Genomic DNA, 26,193 nt, shown 5'->3' with positions numbered 1-26,193 from the left:
TGGCTGCAGTAAAGGCCTGCAAAGCATCTCAAAGGGAAGAAACACAGTATCTGAAACAGGGAAGGGGTTTAGAGCAGGGGTGGGCAATCTCAGTCCACGAGGGCCGGTGTCCCTGCAGGTTTTAGATCTCACCTTGGGTCAGCACACCTGAATCACATGATTAGTTCGTTACCAGGCCTCTGGAGAACTTCAGGACATGTTGAGGAGCTAATTTAGCCATTTAAATCAGCTGTGTTGGTTCGAGGACACATCTAAAACCTGCAGGGACACCGGCCCTCGTGGACTGAGATTGCCCACCCCTGGGTTTAGAGTATATAAAAATGGCTGTAATTCCTAAATAGTTTACTTGAAAACGTATTATAAACCCCCTAAATTGAAGCCTGTCTGCACTTTAATCACATTGCAATTGTTCTAGCTGCATCATTGCAAAAGCTATGTCATTTTTAAAATTAAGGAATGTCCTTACCGCACAAGTCCAATTGGCTGGTACTTGTAGAATACGCCGTAGTTTGCCCACTCCTCATATAAAAGCTGGAGAAGATATTCACATATGTTATATGTGTGTGTGTGTAAAAATAAAGTAAAGCAAAATAAGTAAGTTGACAATAAAAGGTATTAAACACGTCACTAATTTTCTAAGTAAATCATTTTTAAACGTCCTATTGACATGAAATTCTCACCAGATGTCGGTAACAACCCATCCAATCCACACATACAAAGGAATAAAGCCATAGATGCCCAGAAATGAAACATGTAATAATGAGAATAATAATGTAATAATAATGAGCTGCAGGGAAAAAGTACTAAACACATAAAGAAAAAGAGGTGCAAAAAGGCATGAAAAGTCATGACACCAGCTTAAATCTATCAGTAATTAGAAAGCAATCCTGCCACTTAGTGTAAATTAATACCAGCTGGTTCAGTCCAACTGAAGGCCTATAAAAATGTGTCTCATTACCGGGGTGCCACACAACAAACATTTCATGATGGATAAACCGGTGAGCTCTCTCAAGACTTATTCTGGCATTTTCACATTCTTACCTTTCTGTCATTGGGGTCTGCACTCTTCTCATCAATGTCTCCCTGAAATAGAATATAGGAAATTGAAGTTTGTAAACTTGGTGTTTGCTCTTACTGTAGTACTTCATCAGTGCACAATTTCTCTTGAATCACCTGCAAATCATATTTTTGATATTGACTTATAGTGTCACTAGCAGCATGGCTTGAGGTCTAACTGTCTAACTGGCTCAGTGAATTGGACACCCAGCTCTGCACCACTGAAAAAAAATACTATAACTAGCCCAACCCCAGCAGTTAGTTCAGGCCAAATAAACTTAGCCATAACTGTCCTCCATCAGGTCCTCCCAAGCAGCTGGAAAATCAGCAGCTCGGTGACTATAAGGTTCCTCCTCACAATTTGGCCCTAAACAGAAGCACCCTGGTGCACCACAAACCCACATTTCAAATCCATTTTCCCCAGTCAGCTACACACCCGTAACTCTGGCAATTGGCCACTCCATTCTTAGACACATGACCCCGGAGACTCCAGCGACCATAGCTGATTGTCTTCCAAGTGCCAGAGCAAATCCCCCAGCTTACCTCTATTCAAGAGTGGAATAAGGAACTTAACATCCAGCAGTTTTATGGTTACAGTAATTCAGCGTGCTATAAACAAAGTATATCTATATGTGGTTTTGCTATTGGTAATTATGCATAAATCTAATCAATATAATGAATGAGATGTATTGAGATGAAAAGAGGATGCAGTAGAGCACTGCTTAGACAGGTTGTGAGATACAGGAAAGTACTGAATGTTCCAACAGCATGGAAAGCGTGAGTGTGTCTGTGTATGTGCATGTATGCATGTGCACATGTGTGTGTGCCTAAGTGTGTGTGTGTGTGTGTGTGTGTGTGTAATAGGTGGAATAGGTGTGAGTGATGGGTAAGGGGAGAGAGGTGTGTGATACATATGACCACATGAGTATAAAAGAGGACTCTTAGGAAGGTGTGGTGTGTGTCCTCTATTGTCCTGTGGCTGAGTAGAGAGCAACAACAGAAGAAAGGACTTTGGAGTTCACAAGTTTCACCTGGAAGACCAGAGGATTAACCAATTCAATTCAATTCAATTCAATTCAATTTTATTTATATAGCGCCAAATCACAACAAAAGTCGCCTCAAGGCGCTTCATAGATACAGAGAAAAACCCAACAATCATATGACCCCCTATGAGCAAGCACTTTGGCGACAGTGGGAAGGAAAAACTCCCTTTTAACAGGAAGAAACCTCCGGCAGAACCAGGCTCAGGGAGGGGCGGCCATCTGCTGCGACCGGTTGGGGTGAGAGAAGGAAGACAGGATAAAAGACATGCTGTGGAAGAGAGACAGAGGTTAATAACAGATATGATTCAATGCAGAGAGGTCTATTAATACATAGTGAGTGAGAAAGGTGACTGGAAAGGAAAAACTCAATGCATCATGGGAATCCCCCGGCAGCCTACGTCTATTGCAGCATAACTAAGGGAGGATTCAGGGTCACCTGGTCCAGCCCTAACTATATGCTTTAGCAAAAAGGAAAGTTTTAAGCCTAATCTTAAAAGTAGAGATAGTTTCTGTCTCCCGAATCCAAACTGGAAGCTGGTTCCACAGAAGAGGGGCCTGAAAACTGAAGGCTCTGCCTCCCATTCTACTTTTAAATACTCTAGGAACAACAAGTAGGCCTGCAGAGCGAGAGCGAAGTGCTCTAATAGGGTGATATGGTACTACAAGGTCATTAAGATAAGATGGGGCCTGATTATTTAAGACCTCGTATGTGAGGAGCAGGATTTTGAATTCAATTCTGGATTTAACAGGAAGCCAATGAAGGGAAGCCAAAACAGGAGAAATATGCTCTCTCCTTCTAGTCCCTGTCAGGACTCTTGCTGCAGCATTTTGGATTAGCTGAAGGCTTTTCAGTGAGTTTTTTGGACATCCTGATAATAATGAATTACAGTAGTCCAGCCTGGAAGTAATAAATGCATGAACTAGTTTTTCAGCGTCACTCTGAGACAGGATATTTCTAATTTTAGAGATGTTGCGCAAATGGAAGAAAGCAGTCTTACATATTTGTTTAATATGTGCGTTGAACCACTGCCCAACCAATGTGAATTTATGAATTGGAATTATACTTTTCGGCTTTTACTCTGCTTGGCTGTGTTGGATTAAGGTCTCAAAGAAGTTGGAGGACTTTGTTCTGACTCACTGTTTCCCCATTTGGCTTTATCAGGCTTGAGACAGAGATGAGTGCATTCATCTCATGACCAAAATAAGAAATCAGCATTAGCATAGAGTAGATCAGTAAGATGAGGTTGTGATTATTACTAATTGAGTCAGTCTTTGTTTTGCAACTTCTAAATTGCTCCAAATATACTTTTATCCAGTAAAGGTAAAAGCATTCATATAAATATTAGATCTTACAGGCTAGGCTGCTCTTAGCCTATTTTCTCCTGGCCACTAAAGTATAACATAACCAATTTTACCCAGTGAACTGATCATAAAAAAGTGGTGCTGTTAACGGATGTGGCTGAGAAATCACACTTGACCTGCAATGCTACTTAAGCAGTGACCATCTGAGAAGGTTGGATAGACATCCAGTGAGAGCTAGGTGAGTCTCCTCAACACTGCCTCAAGAAACAGGTTCTGCATTGCCTGCCAGCGGAGTGCCTCTTGGAATCAAAAACTTGGATCTTTTGAATAAAGAGCAAGTCCAGACCTCCTGTATGGGAGTAACTGGCCAATTCAAAATGCTCAAGAACAGGCCAAATTGTGGAAAAAAAAACCCCTCTCAAATGTTTGAAATGTTTGAAGCCCATATTAATTTCTACTAGAATGATAGAAAGAGAAAAGTATGAAGAAGGAAAGAAAGAGCTCATTATCCAAGACTTACCACATCATCTATCCAACATGATGCAGGTTTAATCATGTACTACTGTTAATGGAAGTGGGTAAGTAGTGTTTGATGTGACTGCTGATAGAAGCAGCAGGATGAACTGAAGTGTACAACATATACTATCTGCTCATCAGACAGAGCTACACAGTGCAAATGGACAATGATCCAAAACAAAGTGTGAAAGAAACCCAAGAGTTTCTCAAGACAAGCAAATACGATGTTATCCAATGGCCAAGCCAATCACCTGATCTCAGTCTTTTCAGTTACTGAGGATAAAACTGAAGACAGGCAGGCCTTTAGACTACAGAAGAAGCCAAATTAGTGCAATTCATTAATGTGGTTAATGCAATGCTTAGGTTAAACCCCCTGAAGAAAAGATGAAAGTCTAAACTTCACTGACTTTAAAACCAACTGGGGTTCTGTACAGGGGCAAAATTACCAAAAGGAACCACAAAACAAAACAAAGTTGTATACACACCACTGATGTGTCACCAGCAAAGAAACCTTTACTGTAAGGCACTGCACCACCATTTTATACTCGATAAACTAAAACCACAAATATTTCTAATCCAATAATTATTTGCTCTAACAAAGATACTACTTACATCATGAAGAGGATAAGCTGCAGTATACACCCCACTACCAAGGAGACTGGTGATACCTGCCAAGAAAGCATAAATGCAGATGTTCATACAGATTCTAAATTATAACACTCAAGAATATGACCACATTGGGTCATTCCATCTCTAACCATTCAATTTTTAGAATATTTTCTGTTCAGCCATCTCTGATTTGCATAAAAAATGTTGAAATCAAAAGGTGTCTCATTACCAAGGTGTCACACAAGAAACATCTCAGGATGGGTAAAACCAGCGAGCTCTCTCAAGACCTTTGCAACCTTATTGTTGCGAAGCAAACTGATGGCATTGGTTACAATTACTTAAATTACTGCTGCTAAAGGTGGTTCTACAAGCTACTAAATCATGCGATGTACTAAGTTTTCCTTGACTCCACAGAGACTCAAAAGTAACTGGACAATTGACTAATAAGTAGGTCAGGAATAGGAAAAGGCCTGAACACAACAGAAGACAACATAAGTGGATGAGTGCAGAATTCTTTCCTTGATTCTGTAAAACAGCTTCACAACATATAACCATGTCAAGGATGCTCTCGAGGAGGTACGCATATCATTTCACAAAGTCCAAAATTAAGAAACGCCTTCCTGAATGTTCATACAGAAGGTTTGCCACTGGTTACTATCAAGACCAGGAAGGCCAACATAGATTTTACCAGGAAAAAAAGTCAAAAAGAGCTTGCCCAAATGAAACTCTCTGCCCAGATGAAACCCAGATTAACTTGTACCAAAATGATGGGATGAGAACAGTATGGAAAAGGAAAGAAACAGCTCATGATCTGAAGCATATCACATCAACTGTTGGCCATGGCTATGTATGGCTGTTAATGGAATTGGATAAGAAGTGTTTATTGATGATTCATCTGCTTACATTTAGATAATGACCCAAAGCAAACTGCAAACGTGATCCAAGAATTTCTTAAGGCAAAGAAGTGGGATGTTGTTCTTTTGTCAAGTCATATACCTGAATCCTAGACTTAGGGTTAGGGACTATAGTTAGAATAATGGTTATGGATAAGGGTTAGGGTTTAGTGTGTGGTGTGATGGTGTTTCCAAGTCGGAAAACTATGACATCACAACAATAAGATTGGTTGCAGTACTTGCAATGCTGAACTTGGACCAACAACTGTAATAGTGTTCCAGGAAACACAACAACACTGGAAATGAGATCATATACTGTGAGATAGGCCTCAAGACAGATATTTCTTTGAGTCTCTCTCTCTCTCACACACACACACACACTCACACACACACACACACACACACACACACACACACACACACACACACACACACACACACACACACACACACACACGGGCAAAAATAGTAGCCTATAGCATCACTGTGCCAAACATGCACAATCATTCAGTGATCACTTCCCACTGACCAGCTTCTAATGTGTCACACACACGTATTACAGAATCAGTGGACATTTCCATCATAGAAGTGGTAACAATGTATACATCTTTCACAAAAACACAAATTATTTAGCCATCAGAAGTTTAACCTTCAGGCATTGCATTCAGTAGACAATGTTCTAACCATTGTTATTAGTTATTTATTTATTTTTTGCTTTGATTTTAACAGAATTTAAAACACTGCTGTGCTCACTAACTATTGTGTAAGTCACTCCCTAAAAAACAAATCTTTGCATCGTTGAAACCATAGGTTTGCAGGCATTTTACACAAATGACAGAGAGCAAGGTTAGGAAGTCATATTTCCAGCATTTATCCCCACCATCAAAAACTCCGAAAAAGATATTTTAACCAGTGGAGACTAAAACAACTTAGTCAGATACCTTAGTTAGATACCAGAAGACTAAATTATGATATGTGAGCACGTAATTGTCTGACTTTTAATATTTGTGGCAAAAACAAAAAAACAAAAACACATTCAGACTTACCCATGCTGTACTTGGCCTTGCATTTTGTTCTTTTTAGTATTTCAAAAACCTGTAAAGGAATTAAAAACATGCGTCTAAAAGTAATGCACAAGGAGAATATCAGCCTATACATATTATTGTTTTCTATTTTGGGCACGTATCTCAGGATAACCTGTAACTGCAGGGTGTCAATGGTGTTGATGGCCTATTAGCCTAGAATTTCATATACTTCAAACCTAAAATATCAATGTTTGAAATGTGCATTTATTATGGAAAATACCATTAAAATAACTTCAGCAAACATTGGTTAGTTTCTTATACACAGTATGAGTGCTAGAGAAGTTGCGAAGGCTAAAACATGCTGTCATATTTTGGTGTTGTTGATGCACAAACTTGGACTTACTATTGAACTCCTGGTTTTACTGTCGAAGAAGTAATCTTTGTCTGATAGGTCAAATCTGTCAACATACACATAAAATAAAAATTAAAAAAAAATCAGGCAAGAATCGATCAAGGCACATACATAATACCAGGGGTGTCGAACATGAGACCTGGGGGCCAGAATCAGACAGGGAAAGAGTCCAATCCATCTCATCTGACAGCTTTGAAAAATGTGCAGAAGGGTGTCAATTCCCCCCAGTTGCCATTCATACTACACACATAGTAATTAATAGATAAACAATATAAGCAAAAACAATTAAAAATCAGAAAAGTTCCTGACTTTTTCATTTATCTCGTTGGGAGGGGAGATTTTCTGTGAATGAATGAAAATTACACGTGGGGAGTGATGTTAGTGAAAAGGTCACCATCTCCCCTTTTTTCAGTGTAAAGCCTGCATCATTTATTTCACTCTGTTAGGTTCTGGTCTCAGATTAAAATGTCTCATGTTTTACTAGCAAGAGTAGCAATTTTCAGTGCGGTTGCCCCTCCGTTGGTCTTCCTTGGTCTCCTTTGCTCTCGGGGCCTCTGGATGTCTGGAGCCTTGATCTCCTCCATACCTGCTTCATGCCCAGGAGGACGGGGCTGTGGCTCCCCACACCCTCTAGCAGATCATTACATGAAGGAACCTTTTAAATACAAGCACGCTCACACTCACAGGTGGTTTTTGGCTGCTACCTCGAAGCACACTGTGCGCTGTCAATCTTACGTGCTGCACAATAATATTTAATATTTAGTATTTACTGTTATATTCCCATAGATCATCGTGATGTTGTTTATTCTATAGCTCTCTTTTTCTTTGCTTGTTTTCTCTTTTTTCTTTCTCAACAGGTGATCCAGGTGATTGATATATGTATTTTTTGTCTGTTTGTTTTGTTGGTTTTTGCCCTTTATCACCGTTCCTCTTCCCCGCTCTTTTTCTTTCCCTCTTTCTTTCTCCCTTTTCTTTTCCCCAGTCAAGTCTGTCCCGTGTTCAGCAAATGAAAATAGAATAAACAATAAAAGCAAAGGTGAATCAAATAGACCAAGACGGCAAGGCTGGGATGGTCCATTTGGTAAAGTAAATCCGTTGGGCATCTTTCTTCGCCTTTAGACAATAAGTCTGATGGCAAAAGAACCAAACAGGACAGGCAAAAAAAAAAAAAGAAAAAAAAAGAAGCAATTTTCAGTGCATATTCTCTGAAAAACCTAAAGATTATAGGATTACACTAACCCTGAATTATCTCATACAACAGAAGGAAACTGCTGAAAAACAAAAAGTAAAAAACCCCAAAAACCTTTGGATGATATTGAAGTTGCTTTGAAAAGAAAAGGAGAAAAAGGATCTGTCAGCATATTCTTGAGCATTTAAAAAAAAAAATCACATTGTTGACAAGTACGCTAGATCATATGGGATCAGTTCTTTTCCATTTAGTAAAAACATGTACTTACAGGTGTTGCTTTTCCCTAGAGAACGTGTGTGACAGGTGTTTGACGTTCTTGGGTTGATGTTCCTCAACATGTGGGTGGAGGGGCTCCAGAATTTTACTAATCAGAGTACTGATCTTCTCCACAATACTGTTTGACTGCTTGACCTCATAGACCTTTCAACACACACACACAGCATTTTGGATCAAATGAAGGTGTTTATTTTATTAATAAGTTTTAGAACAGCCTAGAGTGCATGAACTACTTTTTCAGCATCACTCTGAGACAGGATGTTTCTCATTTTAGAGATATTCCACAAATGTTAGAAAGCAGTCCTACACATTTGTTTAGTACAGTACAGATCCTGGTCAAAACCAACTCTGAGATTCCTCACAGTGTTACTAGAGGCCAGAGTAAGCCTCTAAGAATTTTAGGACTGAATACAGTAACCTCATTATTGTCTGAATTTAGAGTTAAACCTAAATAGTTTGTATATTTGATACTGACTCTAAACTGCCCATTTGAAATATATAACATAGCATAACCTGGCATTTTTTTAACTAACATTTTAAAGACTTACTTTTTTGGTGGGCATCTTTAACTTCATGAATTCGGCTTCTCGACACAGAACGTTCCAGGGAGCATGGATTTTCACAAAGTACACTCCTGGAATCTTGCCCTAAGAGGGAAACAGCATGCAAAAACAACTGTATAAAACTCCCATATAGTTTTATTTCATTTTCAAAACACAGATAGAGAAATCAAATAATACTGCACATGTATGGCTTCAGATCTCTCTCGCTCGCTAATATGATATCATTATACACTACCAGTCAAAAGTTTGGACACACCTTCTCATTTAATGTTTTTTCTTTATGTTCATGACTATGACTATTCAAAACTATGACTGAACACTTATGGAATTATGTAGGAATTATGTAGTAAACAGAAAAGTGTGAAACTCAAAACGTGTTTTATATTTGAGATTCTTCAAAATACCACCATACCACCATAATATGAATTCTAACAGTTGTCAAACAGGACTGCCAGCTGTGCACCATCCTGACTTTTACACAACACAACTGATGGTCCCAACCCCATTAAGAAGGCAAGAAATTCCACAAATGAATGCTGACAAGGCACACCTGTGAAGTGAAGAACTAGTCCAGTTACCAAAGCAAAGGGAATTCCTTTGGGGAATTTAAAATATAACACATATTTAGAGTTATTTATCATTTTTTTTCTTTGCTTCATAATTCCATATATGTTGCTTCCAGCATTCCGGCTCCAATAGTTGGCAAACTTCCCTTTGTGCTGCCTTGATCTTGGCCTCTGGTCTCCTTCTCCATGGCGGGTCCTGCTCCTTGTGGCTGATTATCTTATAGCCTAGCATCTCTGGGATCACTGCTGCCGTGGTGTAGATCAGCTGGTTGATTTCGATGATGGTCACAGTAGAGTTGCATTCCAAAATGCTGCATTCACATCTTCTAGTCTAGTAGACCATCAGAGGGTATTCCACATAGTCTTGGTGATCAGCCACAGAGGGTCCAGGTTTACAGCTTAGCCATGATCCTATCTCTCAGGTATCTCTCAGGTCAGTTGCTCTTGCTATCAACACGACTTCAGTTGTGCTTGGGGCTTGGTACCCAATCTCATGTGGGGATGATGATATTTCCTCCCGACCTGATGTCCTGGCTCTCCCTTGGTGTAGCATTTGTGTTGTACCTCATTGATCTCCAGTTATGAGAGCAGTTTCTTCTTCCGAATATTGGAACACTGAGCTACTGCATATTGTTAAGTAAGTAAAATTTACTTATATAACACAAGACGGGAATATATTATAAAGTGCTTTACAAAGATATTACAAATACAGTTTAGTCACACAAAAACAACATAACACACAAAAACATTATCCAATATTTTGTTATGCTTGTCTGAATTGACACGTTAGATTAAATCTTACATAGTTTTGGTGCTAAGGCTTGGAAGCTTCCCCTTTAGTTTTCAGACAGGTACATGGAATCCCCAGTTTCAGCAATCGTAAGGATCTGGTTTGGAGAATAAGGGTGAAGTAGCTGATGATATAAGTGGGGGCCTCTCCTTGTAAGGCCATGAACATAAGAGTTTCCGTTCATGGCCTTACAAGGATTTTAAATTGATATCTAAAACTAAGTGGATGCCAGTGCAGACTCTTTAACAATGGGGTGATATGAGAGAATTTGTGAGTGTGAGTTAAAAGCCTTGCCGCAGCATCTTGGATGGTTTAAAGGCGATTTATCAAAGCTTTTGACAGACAAGAAAAAAGGGGCATTACAATAGTCTAATTGAGAGGAGATGAAAGTATGAACAAGCATCTCCATTTCAGGTTTAGTGATATTACTTAAGTGAAGAAAGCAAGAGCAGGTCACAGATTACATGTAGGCATCAAAAGCCAAAGACTGATCAGAAATTTACTGAGCAGTAGCTTTTACAGCGGATGAGAAAGCTCCCAGATGTTGTCTAATTTGGGGATTAATGCTCTCTGGAGTCATAATTAAACAGCCTGTCTTGTTTGTATTAAGCTACAGAAAATTGTTTGCTGTTCAACCATTTATTTCCTTAAGACAGTCCATTAGAATGGATAGTTTGTCCAGTTCATAAGGTTTGAAAAAAAGGTACAGTTGAATATTGTCTACATAAAGATGATAAGAAATGTATTTAAAACTAAAACTAATTCAGAACTAATAATCTAGCGTAGTGGTAGAATATACCATGAGAACAGCAAGGAACTTAAAACAGATCCTTGTGGAACACTGCATGTGAATCTAGCTACATCTGAGCAAAACGTTTCATATTGAGACCAAAAGTCTTCTAACCACAAGAAATGAAGTGAACCACTCCAAGAGCTCCCTGGCCTCTGGTAGAGGACCAAAGCCCAAAGGGGTGAAAGGGGACTTGGGTTTCCTCCTTTTTAATGCTCTGCTCTGCTTCTGTCCGAAGTTTTGGCTTTAGCAAGTGAAATGCATGCTCAAGCTCAGGTGACTGACTTGGCCATTCAAGGATATTCCACTTGTTTGCTTTAATAAATTCCTGGGTTGCTTTGGCTGCATGCTTTGGGTCATTGTCCATCTGTATTATGAAACGCCGCCCAATCAATTTGACTCCATTTAGCTAGATTTGAGCAGACAGTATGTCTTTGAACACCTCATTCAGACTCAATTCATTCAGCTGTTTCTGTCCTGTGTCACATCATTAATAAACACTAGTGTCCTAGTGGGACTGGCAGCCATACACCCCAAACCATCACACTGCCTGCGCCATGTTTTACAGATGATGTAGTTTGCTTTGGATCATGAGCTGTTCCACACCTTCAAGTACCTAGCTTTTGTATTTACTTTCATGCAGTCTTCCCTTTATGGTAGATTTGCATATTGATATGCCTACCCCCTGGAGAGTGTTGTTCACTTGGTTGGCTGTTGTGAAGGGGTTTCTCTTCACCGTGGAAATAATTCTGTGATCATCCACCACTGTTGTCCTCAGTGGACGTCCAGGTCTTTTGTGTTGCCGCATTCACCAGAGCTTTCTTGTACCAAACTATAGTTTGCCACTCCTAATATTGTAGGAATTTCTCAGATGGGGTTTTTCTGTTTTCACAGCTTAAGCATGGCTTATTTCACCTGCACGGAGAGCTCCTGTGACTGCGTATTGTTGGTTCACAGCAAAATCTTTCACTTCCAAGCACCACACCTCAGATCAACTCCAGGCCTTTTAGCTTCTTAATTGATAATGAAATAAAGAAGGTATTGCCGACAACTGCCCATGAAATAACCTTTGAGTCAATTGACCAGCAAGCATTAAAGCATGAAAGGTTTAGGAGTTTGAGTCAATTGAGCTGAAACTCCTAAACCTTTCATCCAATTTGAATGTAGATACCCTCAAATTAAAGCTGAGACTCTACACATTATGTCCATGTCCATTTTATAACTGTAACTGGAATATGTGTCAGTAAAAAAAAAAACTGTGAAAAACATCAAAACCTGCGTCAGTGTCCAAATATATATGGGCCTAACTGTGTGCAAAATACTAGAATTACTGATTAGGAAATACTGATGTCACCTGAACACCCCTGTGTCCCGAGACTAGACTGGTGTTTTACTGTGTATTCTGTTTCAGGAAAATTGATCCTGTAGTGTCTCTCTTCCCTGTCTGTTAGTTCAAAGGTCCAACTTACTGGAAATTTATAAAGGCTGGGGATTTTTTCATTAAACCAGAATTAACCTAGTATCAGCTAATACTGGTAGTTACCAAAATGTCAGAAATTAGATAGTGCCATGTGTAGAAAACCAGGAATTTAGACTGTGTGGCGCTCACAACCTCAGGTCAGCTGTGGAGACAACTATTTTCTATTTTTATTCTGGCATTAGGACATCTTATACATAGACAGAATATCAGTTTCCACTTTTAAGCGACTGATATATAGATACAGCTAAACTGCAACCCTGCAAATAGTTTTACAGAAACTGGCTGCCTCTTAAAATATTGCAGACATTGAGAAACGGTTATCTTCTAACGTTTGCAGTTAAATATAAGGTTTATATAAGTTATAAGGTAAATAAAAACCACTGCAAAAATATAGTAGTAATAATAATAGTAATTACTATTATTAGACACTGTCATCACTAGACAGAAATTTCAAGATCAAGTCAAATTGTAAATCTGCCAAAACTGTGAAACAGTGTAGCAGTGCATTCATATAGTTCGCAATTAGAACATCAAACTGCAATGGAAATGACTTTTTTCATGCTCAGATCACGCTTTTCTGGCATGGTGCTTCAAGAACCACAGTTTGTGATCCAGTAGGTGTTTAGTGTAAAATGGCAAATTTCGATCCTCGTGAAAGTTCATTGTTGACTTCATTGTTAAGACTTATGGTCCAGAGATCTCTCTAACAGGTCTATGAAGATTCAGTTCAGGTGTTTTTGTTTTGACCCCTGTGTCATCCATGTACCTGGGAGCAGTATCTGGAAAGAGGTCAGGATTTGTGTTTATACAGTAGTTGATCACTGCTGGAGTCACCAGTGAACTCATGGCATAGCTGCAAGCACATCTAGTATGTGTTCTGTGAGGTGAGGTTGCTTTTGCTGTTGTTCTGTCCTTTAACAAGGACACCAACATAAAAACACACCTTCAAATATATGATGATATCTGTATGGACATTTCTTACAACATGAATAAGTTCATAAATTCTTTCTATTGACATTCTATTGAGTTTGAAGTTTGTGTGTTCAAGTGTGTTTCAGTGGATTAGTGAAGATGTGTAAGAGAGAAAGGGTGAGATGCATGAAAGTGGAAATTGTGGCCTGCAGAGCAGTATCATTTCTGTCTCTCTAGTGCATGTGCAGATCTGCTGTTCTTTATGATGAACAATGAGCTGAGTGGAAAAATGCTGTTGGCCAACAAGCCTTTTTGAAAGCCTACAGACATATCGCTCATGGTAGGCATGTCACACTTAACGCCCCTCAGGGTCATTCTCGCAAATGATATTACGTGAAGGGCCATACACAGATACACCTGTTTGACTGCTTGTAAACACACATATTAACACACTCAATTAAATAGCAGCAACTTAAGTCAAGACAACCCTTTAGAAATTCAAAATGAGCATCAAAATAACCCCCCTGTCAGGAGCCTTCTAAGTGCTTATGAGTGTAATGCATATAGGTTTATGAGTGGTTTCATTGTGGAAGCATTCCCATCACTAAATGAGTCATGAGTCAGTCATCATTTTCTGCAAGGGTGATAATAAGTTTAAGGAGCTCCTCTTTATAGTCTGAGGAAGTATCTGCCAGTACAGCTTCACAGCACTGGTGATGAGCCAGTATGTTAGAGCTCTAAAACTGCAATGGCTTTAAAACCGAAGCAGCAAACTTAGAGCTAAAGGTATCAAAACAAAGAAGTAGTCAATTTAAAGTTATGCCTCCCTCTAGGGGAGCAGGTGATGGTTTCCTATTGAGGCAAAGAAAAATGAATTGGCTTGTACTAAGAGTATTCACTTCCTTCTCTCATAGGCATTAAATTTGTGCTTTTTTGTTACTGAAACTATGAGATATGCCATGATATCGATATTTTACGTTTGGTTATAGAAAACATTATATAAAATATAAAAAATATTTTATTTCAGATTGTGACACTGGGAGTGGGTGTAAAACTCATTTGGATGAAGTTTTTTTTTTCTTTTTTCTTTAAAAAAAAAAAGCTAAAAAAAGCTTAAATGTGTTTTTCAGCCTTGAAGATATTGTGTGTCTAGCTCCTGTACCCAATTTAAAGGTTACAAGGGCTCAAAAATGCTTGGAATAATAAGATGAATTAAAAGCATCAAAATTCAACATATTCAAATGTAGTTTAAGGGCTTGTATATTGAAAGAAACTGTCATTGTATTAGGTTAAAATTTGACATGACTTCATTTAAGATAAGACGTACAAAAAAAGAAAGAAAGACAGAAAGAAATGAGCTTGGTTGGAAGCACACACTGAAAAGAAGTGGCCAAATGAGGCCAGTCAGTTTTTGTAATAAATAATTATTAGAACTTACATCTTCATCTTTTTCCAGCTCTAGCCCCATGTCTCTCAGTTTTCCTTCAAACTCCTCCCGTCTAAATGCCTTCTGATCCTCCTGGCTATTGAAGATTTCTCCTGAACAGCCCAACTCCATGTCGATAACCGTCGATGAATGTACGGAGGATGAGTCTTTCGTCCTTTGTGTTTGCTTGGCTCGGAGCTTTTCGCCACCACTCTGAGGACCATGGCGGAAGCTGCGGGTAACAACATTCTCAGTGAGGAGATGCACTGACTGGCGAGTGGAGTGGCTTCCACTCGACTTCTTCACGGAATAGGTGAGCACGTAGTCAACACGCCGTTGACCATCCTGGAAGAAGAGCCCATGCTGGGAGCGGGTATTTTCCTCTGGAGTTAGAGCCTTCAGCCGCTGAAATACGCAGATTTAAACCACACATGTAAGAGCGTAGGGAACATGATTTATGCATTTATAAGTTGACAAGAGGGACTGCAAGATATGCACGCAGAAAGAGATGGGGAGGATATCCAACAAGAAGAACTGCACTCAAATCAGGAGTGTTGCCATTCAGTGTCTGACACCATTGGATCACCAGCAGGGTTCGATGATGTAAACATTTAACAGTTTTGTTCACATATGTTGTTTGTTTGCTTTTTAATACACATAAAACCATATATCATGGAAAGAATGTAAAAATAGCAAGATTTCCTTTCTGGACTTGCACTTATCAAGCTATTCTTTTACTGAGCTTTTGCATGCCAGTACCAGCACAGAAAACACAGTATACACCAGCTACAGTTCAGTGCAGTGTACGACCTGCAGAAGGAACTTCATTTTAATCCTTCTCATTACTTAAAGCAGCAGTACCTGCCTTAAATAACGAGCAGTGCCGCAGAGTGACAATAGCACTCTTAAAGACCGTATCAGTGTAAAAGTTTTGGTTGTGTTCAACAAGGACTGCTGACTATTTTTATTTTTTAACCAGTATTTTGAGTTTTAAATATATTAAAATAGCTGTAATTGCTGCACAAGATCATCAAAAAGAAGGCTGCGACTCATGTAGTTTGTGTTTAAACATACCAGCCTACATAGTTGTTCAAGAATGTACAAAAACAAGCAAAAAAGGTTGTCAGTAGGAACAACTATGGCCAATCATCAGTTGTTCAGTTAGGTCAGTGAGGATGAAGTATTACATCAAATCCAAGTCCAAACTATTATTAAATAGATGTTATTCCGTGTCTTTATTTATCTTGCCTTATCTGTCCTCCTACTCTCTCTCTTTCAGTCTCTGTGTCTCTTGCAGAAACGCTTACCTTAAACTTGCCGTGGAAGATGACATCTCGTAGAAAATGCGGTGTCTGTTGCTCAGACCCAGAGGTTTGAGAGAAGTTGACTTGATCTTCTACATTCTCTGTCATTGTCCAGGTAGAAAAAACGGTAAACTTATGTGGTGAAGAGTTGTTTTCTTACAGAGAATAGTCCTGGTTCTGCCTTAGGTCTCTCTGTGTTTGCCTCCTGTTTGAGATTTTTCACTATATGACTGCTGGGCTTTGATAGCCCCGCCTCTACTCTTATTTTTCAGTGACTTGCCACTTTTCTGTGTTTGTCTTCCTTTAAAGCTCTGTGTAAAGCCCTGTTTTTGTCTGGATTGTGGTGCTACTAAAGTGAGTGAGCAGCCTTGTTACTTGAGATGCATTCTGCAAGCCAAGATCTAAACTTAGACAACGATAAAACTCTGATGAACACAAGGTGCCCTGCCTCACTTTCTCTGTATTTGCTAAACTGTACCAACCTCAATACACAGTGTGCCTCCTTCTCTCGCAGTCTCCTGCATAGCTCCTTAGTATTGCGGTGTTAATAAGTAGTTTTGCAGATTATTAGCATGTGTTATTTATTGATTTATTTTATTGTTTGCAACTGTTTTCTCTCTAATACTGTAATGAAAGAACAACCAGCAGCCGTTGTTGAATAGTTTAAAGGATATCTATCAAGTTTTGTCTGCTCAATTAACTCAGGGTCATAAGGAGCTGAAGCTTATCCCAGCTTTCATGGGGCAAGAGGCAACACATACCCTGGACAGGTCACCAGTCTCCCTAACCTAATTCATGTCTTTGGACTGTAGGATGAAACTAGAATACACAGAAAGAGTCCACATAGACACGGGGAAACATGCAATCTCCACCTTGCATGAAAACACTGTGCAACAAAGTGTTTCATTGGTTCTGTGCAGGTTTTCAGTCATCCAGGTAGACCAGGGAGCCTGGAAAGAAAATGAATGGACTTCTTTAAGTTTCTTGAAAACATTTTACCGTTCATCTGAGAAGCTTCTAAAAAATAAAAAACCAAAAGAAGTCCAGTCACCTTCCTTCTAAGCTTTATTTTGTTCAAAATGTACAGTCAAGTCTGCTTGCAATTTCAGTGGTATTTTTTCAATATATACAGAGGTCAAGTACAGTTTTATAATAATATTAAAAACAGTTCTGATATGATCCACATCACATGAAGGCAGACATTCTCTTTTACTGTGTAGCCGACCACGATGGTCTGGAATACACAGTAAGTTACTCCTATTAGTAATAATAATTGACTTGATTACCGTCAGTGCGAGCTTTTAAAGTGGAGCTCTAGAATCTTGGGACACTTTTCCTCAAGTATACAAAAAAAGTTATCAAAACATGACACTTCAGTGTAATTCTGTGTAGATTTTCCTGTGTGAAGCTGTTCCAGGAAACTGTCCTCTCTTCCATAATTGTTTACTTTGTGAGAACTAGGATCCAAAAACTTTCTGTCCAACCTCTCATTCCTGACACTTCAATCCCACAAGTTTATGTAACACAGCAGCAACATCCGCACTCAAGTGTATTTTTAGACTTTAAGAGTAAAAAAATATACACAGAATCAAGCAAAGGAAAGCAGAGACCTTGTAGAGCACAGGCTGTCGAGCTCTCAAGGGATGCCATGTGTCCGACTCAGTACTGGGAGCAAGATATAGGGGTTAAAGGTCAATTCTCACAGGGAACAGCAGGAAGTGGTGTTTGTGTTCACATACTGTAACTCAGCTTTTCTAATAATTGCTTAAAACTTTGTGTACATCAGTCAAATTATGTTTCGACCAGCTGGGGTTTTGCAGGTCACACCTCTCCAAGCGTCTGAGACAAACCGCAATCAACAGCTTGTCTTACTAGAGAATTGGGTAACCTTTATATTACAATACAAAAGTTATAAACACTTACCCAGAAACCAAAATGTAGTTAAGACATACTTCATGCATTACAACAGTAAGTATCATTCAAAGAACAGTGCAGATTCCTATGAACAGACCGTATTCATATGCTTTTTATGAAATTATGAACCTTACAGACGATAAAATTAAATCATCAAATATTCAAACCAGAGGACTGTAGAATTCACAAGGTCTTGCTGGTTAATCAGTATTTTTTGAATACCTTTAAATCAAAACCATACTATACTACATCTGTAATGTTAACTACCTCTAACTATTAGTGGTTTCCAGCTTCATCAGTGCCTGAGCAGCAAAAAGCTCCAAGCTAACAACAACAAGGTGTCTGTGATTCAGGTTGTAACAGCAGTTGTAAAGCACTTTCCTAATCTTCCTGCACAGTCAAAGTGCTTTGGAGCACATTTAACCCTACAGTGCCTTATTATACACCAAATAAGCACTTTATCTACCTCACAAAGAATAGTCCACTGTTTGTAAACCTTCATGACCTACTTTGTGGGTGGAGTCCAAGTGGTGGCATAAAGTGACTGCTGTTGGTAGAACGGTCATTCACTGGAGCTAACATTCCACATTGGGGTATGAATCGTCTCTTTTGTATACCCTGTGGAAAAACTCAGCATCTATATGAAGGGAAAAACTTAGACTATATAAGTCTTTCGACCTTAACAAGTTTGTACCATGCAGTCATGTCAAGGTCACTTCATGTGGAGATTTGTCAGATCATTTTTCTGTACTCTGGACAGACATGTTGCCAAGTCAAGTCAACGACATAAAACACAGCTATACAGATGTGGATTGTAAACAAGTGAAATACTACATACTGATGGGGAACTGCACTTGCATGGCTGGATTAGTGCTCATAAATCTGCTGCTTCTACTTCCTTCAACCTGAATGTGTGTAAAAACATGTAGAATGTTAAAATGTAATGTAAAACCTTCTACATAATCTAAGTACGGATTATATCACTTACAGGTTACATCAGAGGCCTGAATAATTCATCCTGGAACTGCAGTGTTAGTACAGTATGTCCTCTATGAATTGCATATATGAATATTACCTGGATCAATATACCAAAATGTTGATTCTGTTCATCTGGAAAGTTTTAGTGGAAACCCACAAATCTTCTTATCTGGATGTCAGTGCTTGCATCAAGACCTAGATCAGAAGTTTATATTGTTAAATACAGTCTTTTATGTAGGCTAATCATTGCAGGGTATGTTCATGCTGCAGCCATGCAGCCACAATGCCTCGTAGAGGACGGGAAGAACAGACACAGGAAGCACATCGGTGACCTTCATGAGATAAGACATGTCCAGCAGCACTGAGTCAGATCAATTTCAGGAAGCCAAAGATGACAGCCAGCCAGCTCAGACATTCCTAAGAGAACTAGCAGGCCTAATGTGAAAGGCATGGAAATCTACCAAGTTCAGTTCAGTCATATTTAAAATGAATTAAAATGTGTAGCCAAAACTCTATAAAACCTTTTTTCTTGACACAGAGCGAATAAGTACGTCAACATATGTTGCTTTAATACATAGGAAGCTAAGAGGCCTTGAACCTAATGCAGCTGTTCTTACTAGAAGGCACCTCACTGACACAGATTCTGAATCAGACACTGAAAAAGATCTATGAGATCCACTTTCATCTGTTTATGACATGCAGTTATGGCGCCTCCCACCACCCATTATAGAGAAGTCATGAGATGCTGGAGAAACTTAAAAATAAGCTTACTTCAGACTAAGTTTACTGCAGTGTGAAACCCTGGAGCTTATTCGCAGGGAGCCATCAAAATGCAGAAAAAGTTACAGTTACAAACACTGTCCTCACCATTTTTTTCAATAACCGGAAAAAATTACAGATTTGTTTTGTGAGAGGGCAGAACAGGAGCAGCTAGAAAATATCGTTGAAATAAGTGTCTGACTTTGTCATCAGTCCGATGTCGGAGGTGAATACTTGCTGCTGAGAGCTGGGCCCAACACTGAACATTTCCTCAATCATCCCCAGCTTCCTAGATGAATACGCTTTGTACTGTTCACACATTGTTTCCACAGGAAGTGTTCAGATGGAGAGGAAACCATCTAAATGACTTTAAACACAGTGCAAAATCTAAGAGGCAATATAGCTCCAGATGGAAGTTAAAAATACTTGCAACTGCCAGTACCACCCCTCAGCCTCCTAGTAGACACACCTAAGCTATCAATTTCAAAATTCCACGTCATCTTGTTTTCAAGTTATCACATTCACAAGATTTCCACTTGCTCTGACCTTGAGGTTGAGGTCACTGAGATCGGAAGTTGTCCAAGTTTATTTGTAGATACAACTATGGTATCGATTTGAAGTTCCTACGTTACTTCATTCTTGAGTTACTGCATTCACAATCTTGGGTGTCCGCTCTACCTGCCTGCCCTGAATGAAATTAAATGAATGAAATTACAGATGTTGAGATGACAGATGTGTTTCACCTGCTAATAGGTTTCCAGATTTGACAAATTTCTTTATTTGTCCATTTCATGAGTGGAGAGCAATTTTTCACCTTTTGTGAAATGTGGAATATATCTTTGAGAACAGTATAAACCAGGGGTCAGCAACCTTTAAGACTCAAAGAAAACACTGGGAGCCGCAAATACTTTTCAAAAATGAAGATAACACTGTATATATTGTTTTTTACTTTTATGCTTTGTGTGAACAACTAAGGTGCGTTGCTTAAATCCATGAAGTGCTACAGAGAAAATTACATTTTATTTATGTAATTAACACATTTTGAACTCTTAAAGAAATATAACAAAAGGAAAGACACCCAGCTGAACTAAAATGATCCAGCAAACAAAAACTGTTGTGAGCCGCCACCCTCATATCGCCTTTGGGCTTTTGGAGCCTTGACCTGACTTTTAAAAAATACTTGGAAAAAAAGCACTATGCTGCTGAAAAATGAAAAATAGATATTTGCAAAATTCTGCCTAAATATGTATTTTACCTGGTTAATGTGTGTGGCGGGGCGTGGTCTGCAGCACCACTGCAGGGGAGGAGGACGCACCTGAGCGGCACCCGCAATCATGCCTCGCCGCCTTAACGTCTGTGCCATCTATGCTGTTGTTGGTATGTGTCAGGCTGTGAGCTGAAAAGCTACAGCCGGCTGTATGCGTACAGCAACCGTGTGTGAAAAGTGGTCAATAAAGAGATGCTGAAAAGCATGTTCATGCAAACATCGTCGGGTCTGCCGTGGTATGTTTACAATGGGACTTCTGCTCCTGAACCTCTGTGCACAGCGTCTGCAAATCGGGGCTGTACGAAGTCATCATTTTTACGCAGGACTGTAAACTGTCGTCTGTGAGGCGTGAGCGGTGTTTGTTTTTAACATAGTTCACGGTGGAGAACAGCTGCTGACATAATGTGGATCTGAAGATCCATAATAGTAATGGTTGAAAGTCTCGATAAATGCACGCCGTTTTGGTGGGTACACTGGCTTCTGCAAGTGTGACGCTTATTTTGAGCGATCAAAAACTAATAGAATATAATTTTATTTTTTATTTCAATATCACAATAATCTTCCAATTTAGAACTACAAGTTAAAAAAGAACTAACATAAATAAAATACACTTCAGCTAAATACTTCTAATTTATTTTCCCAAACCACGCGGAGCCGCAGTATAAGGACTAAAAAGCCGCATGCGGCTCCGGAGCCACAGGTTGCCGACCCCTGGTATAAACCAACACGGACACACAGAGGAACATGCTAACTCCACCCCGGCAAGGTAGATCGTGTTCTTCTGGTTCCATTCCTGCCCAAGACGTGTGTATGTTCCACCACTAATATAGAAAAATGCTGCGTAAGTGGAAAGCATTATAGTAGGTCTCTTATACTAAATTTAAAAACTACAACAGGGAAGTAATGAAGCAATGACTGTGGTGACTGTGAGCGTGAATGTCTCAGTCATGTGTGCAGAACATTTTTATGCTACATATTAGTCGCCATCAGTCAAAATGTTGCTACAAACAGTACTTACTCATGACTTCAGGAAAGAATCACAAGAATGTGAACTAAATTCTGAGTTTGATGAGGCGCCTGTGTAAAACGTCTTGGAGTTGAGTTACATGAGCCCTCTTTGACCGCTCCCTTTTTAAAAATAGTTTTAATTCTGTACCCGAAGACAACCTTGCCCTACTAAATCATTCCCTAACTTCTTAAAAATGTCTTCTGGATAAAATGAGCCTGGATATTTTACCACAGCTCCCATTTTTAAGCAAAGTGTAATATTTTTTTTATCTGTTTGAGTTAAAGAATCCTTCCTGTGGCAGTGCCATGTGCTAAAATAGACAGGGTTAGCTTAGCGTGTTTTGATGGCAGAAACCAGACCTCCTGGAGAAATGCTGTTCACGCTCAACAAATCCACATACGAGGTGTGATCAAAAAGTTCTGGGAAAGGGCCCCTAAAAATGAAAACCATGCACCACTGGACTTTTTTTTTTTAGGTTGTTGCTGCTATTTTTAAATCTTTCAGTGGAAATCTCATTCTGTCCCTTTGCATTTGTCAATCCTTCATCTTCTTTTTTATTTTGACTCCGATTAGCAAATGAGTGGCAGCTGTGCCAACAAGTCCCACCTGGCACTGCTCCCTGAACTACCCAGCTCCACCTCTCCCCCCTGCAGCTAACCTATAATCACACCCCACCACCACAGTTTGTCACATCGTGCACAACTTCGAGCGTTCGTTTCTTTCATGTAACCGATGATCCAAGTGTTTTTGCTCACACAGCAAGATCTAGCTGTTAGATGTAGTTGGCTTGTAAGATGGTGTATTGGAAACATGATAATAATAATAATAATAATAATAATAATACATTTTATTTAAGAAAGCGCCTTTCAAAACACTAAAGATATTTGTAGGAGCCTACTTGCAGTTTAATTTGAAATGTATGCTTTAATTTTGATAGTGCAGGAAAAAAACAGGAAGTTGGGCGAGAGGACAGTGGAGCCACATGGTTTTTTGACCTTGCAATCTCTCTTCATCCATTTTGAATTGAGCTTTATAAGTTTTCATAATTTGGAATTTTGTTGCTGTGTACGTGTTTGGACTTTTGAAGTAAATATTGAGAAACTATCAAGGACTGTTGGGAGTTTTTTTGGATATGGAAAGAGGGACTAAGCTAAGGCTACATTCACAGGAAACCTACAATATTGTTACACTGATTTTTTAAAAGCATGTAGATAAGCGACATCATCATAAATGTGGAACTTTGTTTATGAGGGGCAACATGTTTCTATGCAAAATATACATTTTGCTACCAAAACATTACCAAAATAATATTATTGACATTATTATGAATATTATTTAAACACAACGAGTTGTTTCGCGGATTTTTTTGCGTGCAATTTTGCATCCTTTTTTTTTTTTCTTACAGCGCATTGTGTTTTGCGTCCTGATTGGCTGTAGACCATTGTGAATCAATCTCGTGTCGTGTCTCCTGTACAGTACAGAATGCGTCCAGCTTGTCAAATTTATATAAATCTTTGATTGCTAGCAGTGTGACTCTGAAGTGCTGTACTGTATGTTTGTAAGTTTGCTCTCCAACAAACACAACAATGTCGAAGCACTGTTTTTCTATAATACTGGATTTATTTTTCTACGAAGGTTTGAACTTTGAAGGTGTTTAAACAAGAGAGGGAAGTGTGGAAACGTGTATAAAGTGTGTAGTGTGGGGTTTGAAACTTCTATAATAATTGTAAAACAGTTGGCTGCTTTGCGGATTTCACCTATCGCAGGTTTTTTTTTTTGGAACGTAACTCTGATACGATAAATGAGGGACCACTGTACAGAACCCTGAGACATAGATCCACATAATAAAGTGAACAGTTATACATGACAAAATAAGAAAAGCATGTGCAAGAGTAGTTTGCGTGTTCTGTATTGGATTCCAGAATTGAATTTAAAACCCTTCTACTCACATAAATATTCTTAAATAATCAGGCCCCAGCTTATCTTGAAGAACTTGTAGCACTGTATCACCCCATTAGAGCACTTCACTCTCAGACTGTACCTACTTTGGGTTCCTGAGTATTTAAAAGTAGAATGGGAGGCAGAGCCTTCAGCTTTCAGGCTCCTCTTCTGTAGAACCAGCTTCCAGTTTGGATTTGGGAGACAGACACTATCTCTACTTCTAAGTTTAGGTTTAAAACTTTACTTTTTGATAAAGCATATAATTAGGGCTGGATCAGGTGAACCTGAATCCTCCCTTAGTTATGCTGCAATAGTGCTAGGCTGCTGGGGGATTCCCATGATGCACTGAGTGTTTCTTCTTCACTCTGTGTTTATACACCACTCTACATTTAATCATTAGTTATTATTTATCTCTGGCTCTCTTCCACCGCGTGTCTGGGTCAGTCATTTCCCCCTCACCCCCAACCATTCTCAGCAAATGGCAACCCCTCCTCGAGCCTGGTTCTGGTTTCTTCCTGTTAAAAAGGAGTTTTTCCTAGTGGTGCCGGTTTAGCTCAGTGGGTGAGCAGGTGACCATATGCTGCATGGAGTTTTTCCTTCCTGCTGTTGCCAAAGTGCTTGCTCATAAGGGGCCATTTGATTTTTGGTGGATTTTTCTCCGTGTTATTAAAGGCTCTGTAACTTACAATATAAAGACCATTGAGGCAAATGTTGGCACAATATAAATAAAATTGAACTGAATAGAATTAAATTCAACTGTTACTTTTGTTATGTCTTCTGAACTAAATGTTGAACTCTCATTGTTGTGAGGAAGTGCAACTTAAGACAAGTGAGCATGAAGACTGGGAGAGTGGAAACGCCATCCATTGGTTCACAGTGGGAGTGGTTTATCTGATGAGATTGGAGCCACCTAGGTATGCCTATAATCTTTTGCATGCATGTACACGTCTCTGCACATGGTATGTGCAGCACCACATTCTGCTGGCCCCTAGGTTGAAGTCAGAGCGGTTCAGTGACATAAGAAGAGGCAGCAGTAGCTGAGACACCTCAAGAGAATTTGCTGCAGAAACTATTTTTCACTAAAAAAAACAACAATATGCCAATTAAATATTTACTGGGCTGGTATTTCTCATCTCTGTGAACTAGACAAAGATTCAGGAATGTAAATTAATTGATGTTAAGGTAAATCCACTTCCAGTGTTCTAATGTGTAATAAGTAGGGATGGGTACTGGTATCCGGTGCCATGATGGCACCGGTTCTGACATAAACGGTAGTAACAAGACCGAAAAGCAGCGCACATTTCGGTGCTTCGGTTCGGTGCTTTTTTTTTTCCTGAGATGTGATACACTTTAGATTCTAGCCAATCATTTTACCTTTGCAAGCATAGTAGGCGGGTCCAGGTACGTACGTTCTTTTAGAGCGGAGCTACAGATTAAAAATACCCAAGGCGAAGCAGTCAAAAGTCTGGCTGTACTTCACAGCAAAAGATGCAAACTCAGCAGCCTGCAACAAGTGCTTTAAGCTGATACTGTGCAAAGGAGGTAACACCTCAAATCTGATGAAACACCTGGCGACGCATAGCGTTTTTTTAAAAGCCGAGAAATGCACCGTATTTGATAGCTTGCTGCGAGACCTCACACCGAGCACATCTACTGCGGGCGTGGTGCCTGTTATCGGACCCGGAGTTAGCAACATCCCCCCAAAACCCGAAGAGGAGAGTCCTGGCCCCTAGCCCTGCCAGTGTAGCAGAAATGATGACGGATGATGATGGCAGCAGCAGCCGTTCTTCTCTGCGTGAGTAGCGTAATGTTGTTTGTGTGTAATTTAGGTTGAGTAGGCTAACCACGTTATTACATTAATGCACGTAAGGTGAACTAGCAAACACCGTCGTAGTTACATGCGGCTGTCTTCTTGTTTGATGGCAGATACTCCCTTCACCCTGGCCAAAAAGGCTAAAATGACCAAAGAAAAAGTGGAAAACAGCTAAATATGAGAGGTTTTTGGACAAAGTTTGTTTTTTTTCCATCGATTAAGCACTGCTTCCAGCCAAGAGTGATACCATATATGCCCTATAGCTGTAGAAAAGGCTAACATTGATATCATTTTACAAAAAAACAGCTAAACATGAGAGGTTTTTGGACAAATTTTGTGTTCTCCATTCTTTAAGCACCG

At 39.4% G+C, this 26,193-nt stretch overlaps 1 protein-coding gene across 1 annotated transcript in view; it reads right to left on the bottom strand.

The window, feature by feature from the left end:
* Positions 1 to 16,533, bottom strand: part of ano1b (anoctamin 1, calcium activated chloride channel b) — a 37,273-nt gene extending 20,740 nt beyond the window's left edge. Inside the window, exons 1-9 of the mRNA XM_084934338.1 lie at positions 16,156 to 16,533; positions 14,861 to 15,253; positions 8,870 to 8,968; positions 8,314 to 8,465; positions 6,848 to 6,902; positions 6,466 to 6,514; positions 4,530 to 4,585; positions 1,042 to 1,083; positions 467 to 531 (exon numbers count right to left, since the gene is read on the bottom strand). Of these exons, the coding sequence (XP_084790464.1) occupies positions 467 to 531; positions 1,042 to 1,083; positions 4,530 to 4,585; positions 6,466 to 6,514; positions 6,848 to 6,902; positions 8,314 to 8,465; positions 8,870 to 8,968; positions 14,861 to 15,253; positions 16,156 to 16,260 (1,016 nt within the window). The 5' untranslated portion in view covers positions 16,261 to 16,533. The remainder of the gene's footprint in view (positions 1 to 466; positions 532 to 1,041; positions 1,084 to 4,529; positions 4,586 to 6,465; positions 6,515 to 6,847; positions 6,903 to 8,313; positions 8,466 to 8,869; positions 8,969 to 14,860; positions 15,254 to 16,155) is intronic.
* Positions 16,534 to 26,193: the final 9,660 nt, after the last annotated feature.

Source organism: Perissodus microlepis, chromosome 7, assembly GCF_051167445.1.
Source record: "Perissodus microlepis isolate ML-2025 ecotype Zambia chromosome 7, ASM5116744v1, whole genome shotgun sequence".
In the NCBI taxonomy this organism is placed as follows: domain Eukaryota; kingdom Metazoa; phylum Chordata; class Actinopteri; order Cichliformes; family Cichlidae; genus Perissodus; species Perissodus microlepis.
Note: the sequence above shows the minus strand (reverse complement) of the source record. Positions and strands in the feature narration are given on the sequence as shown.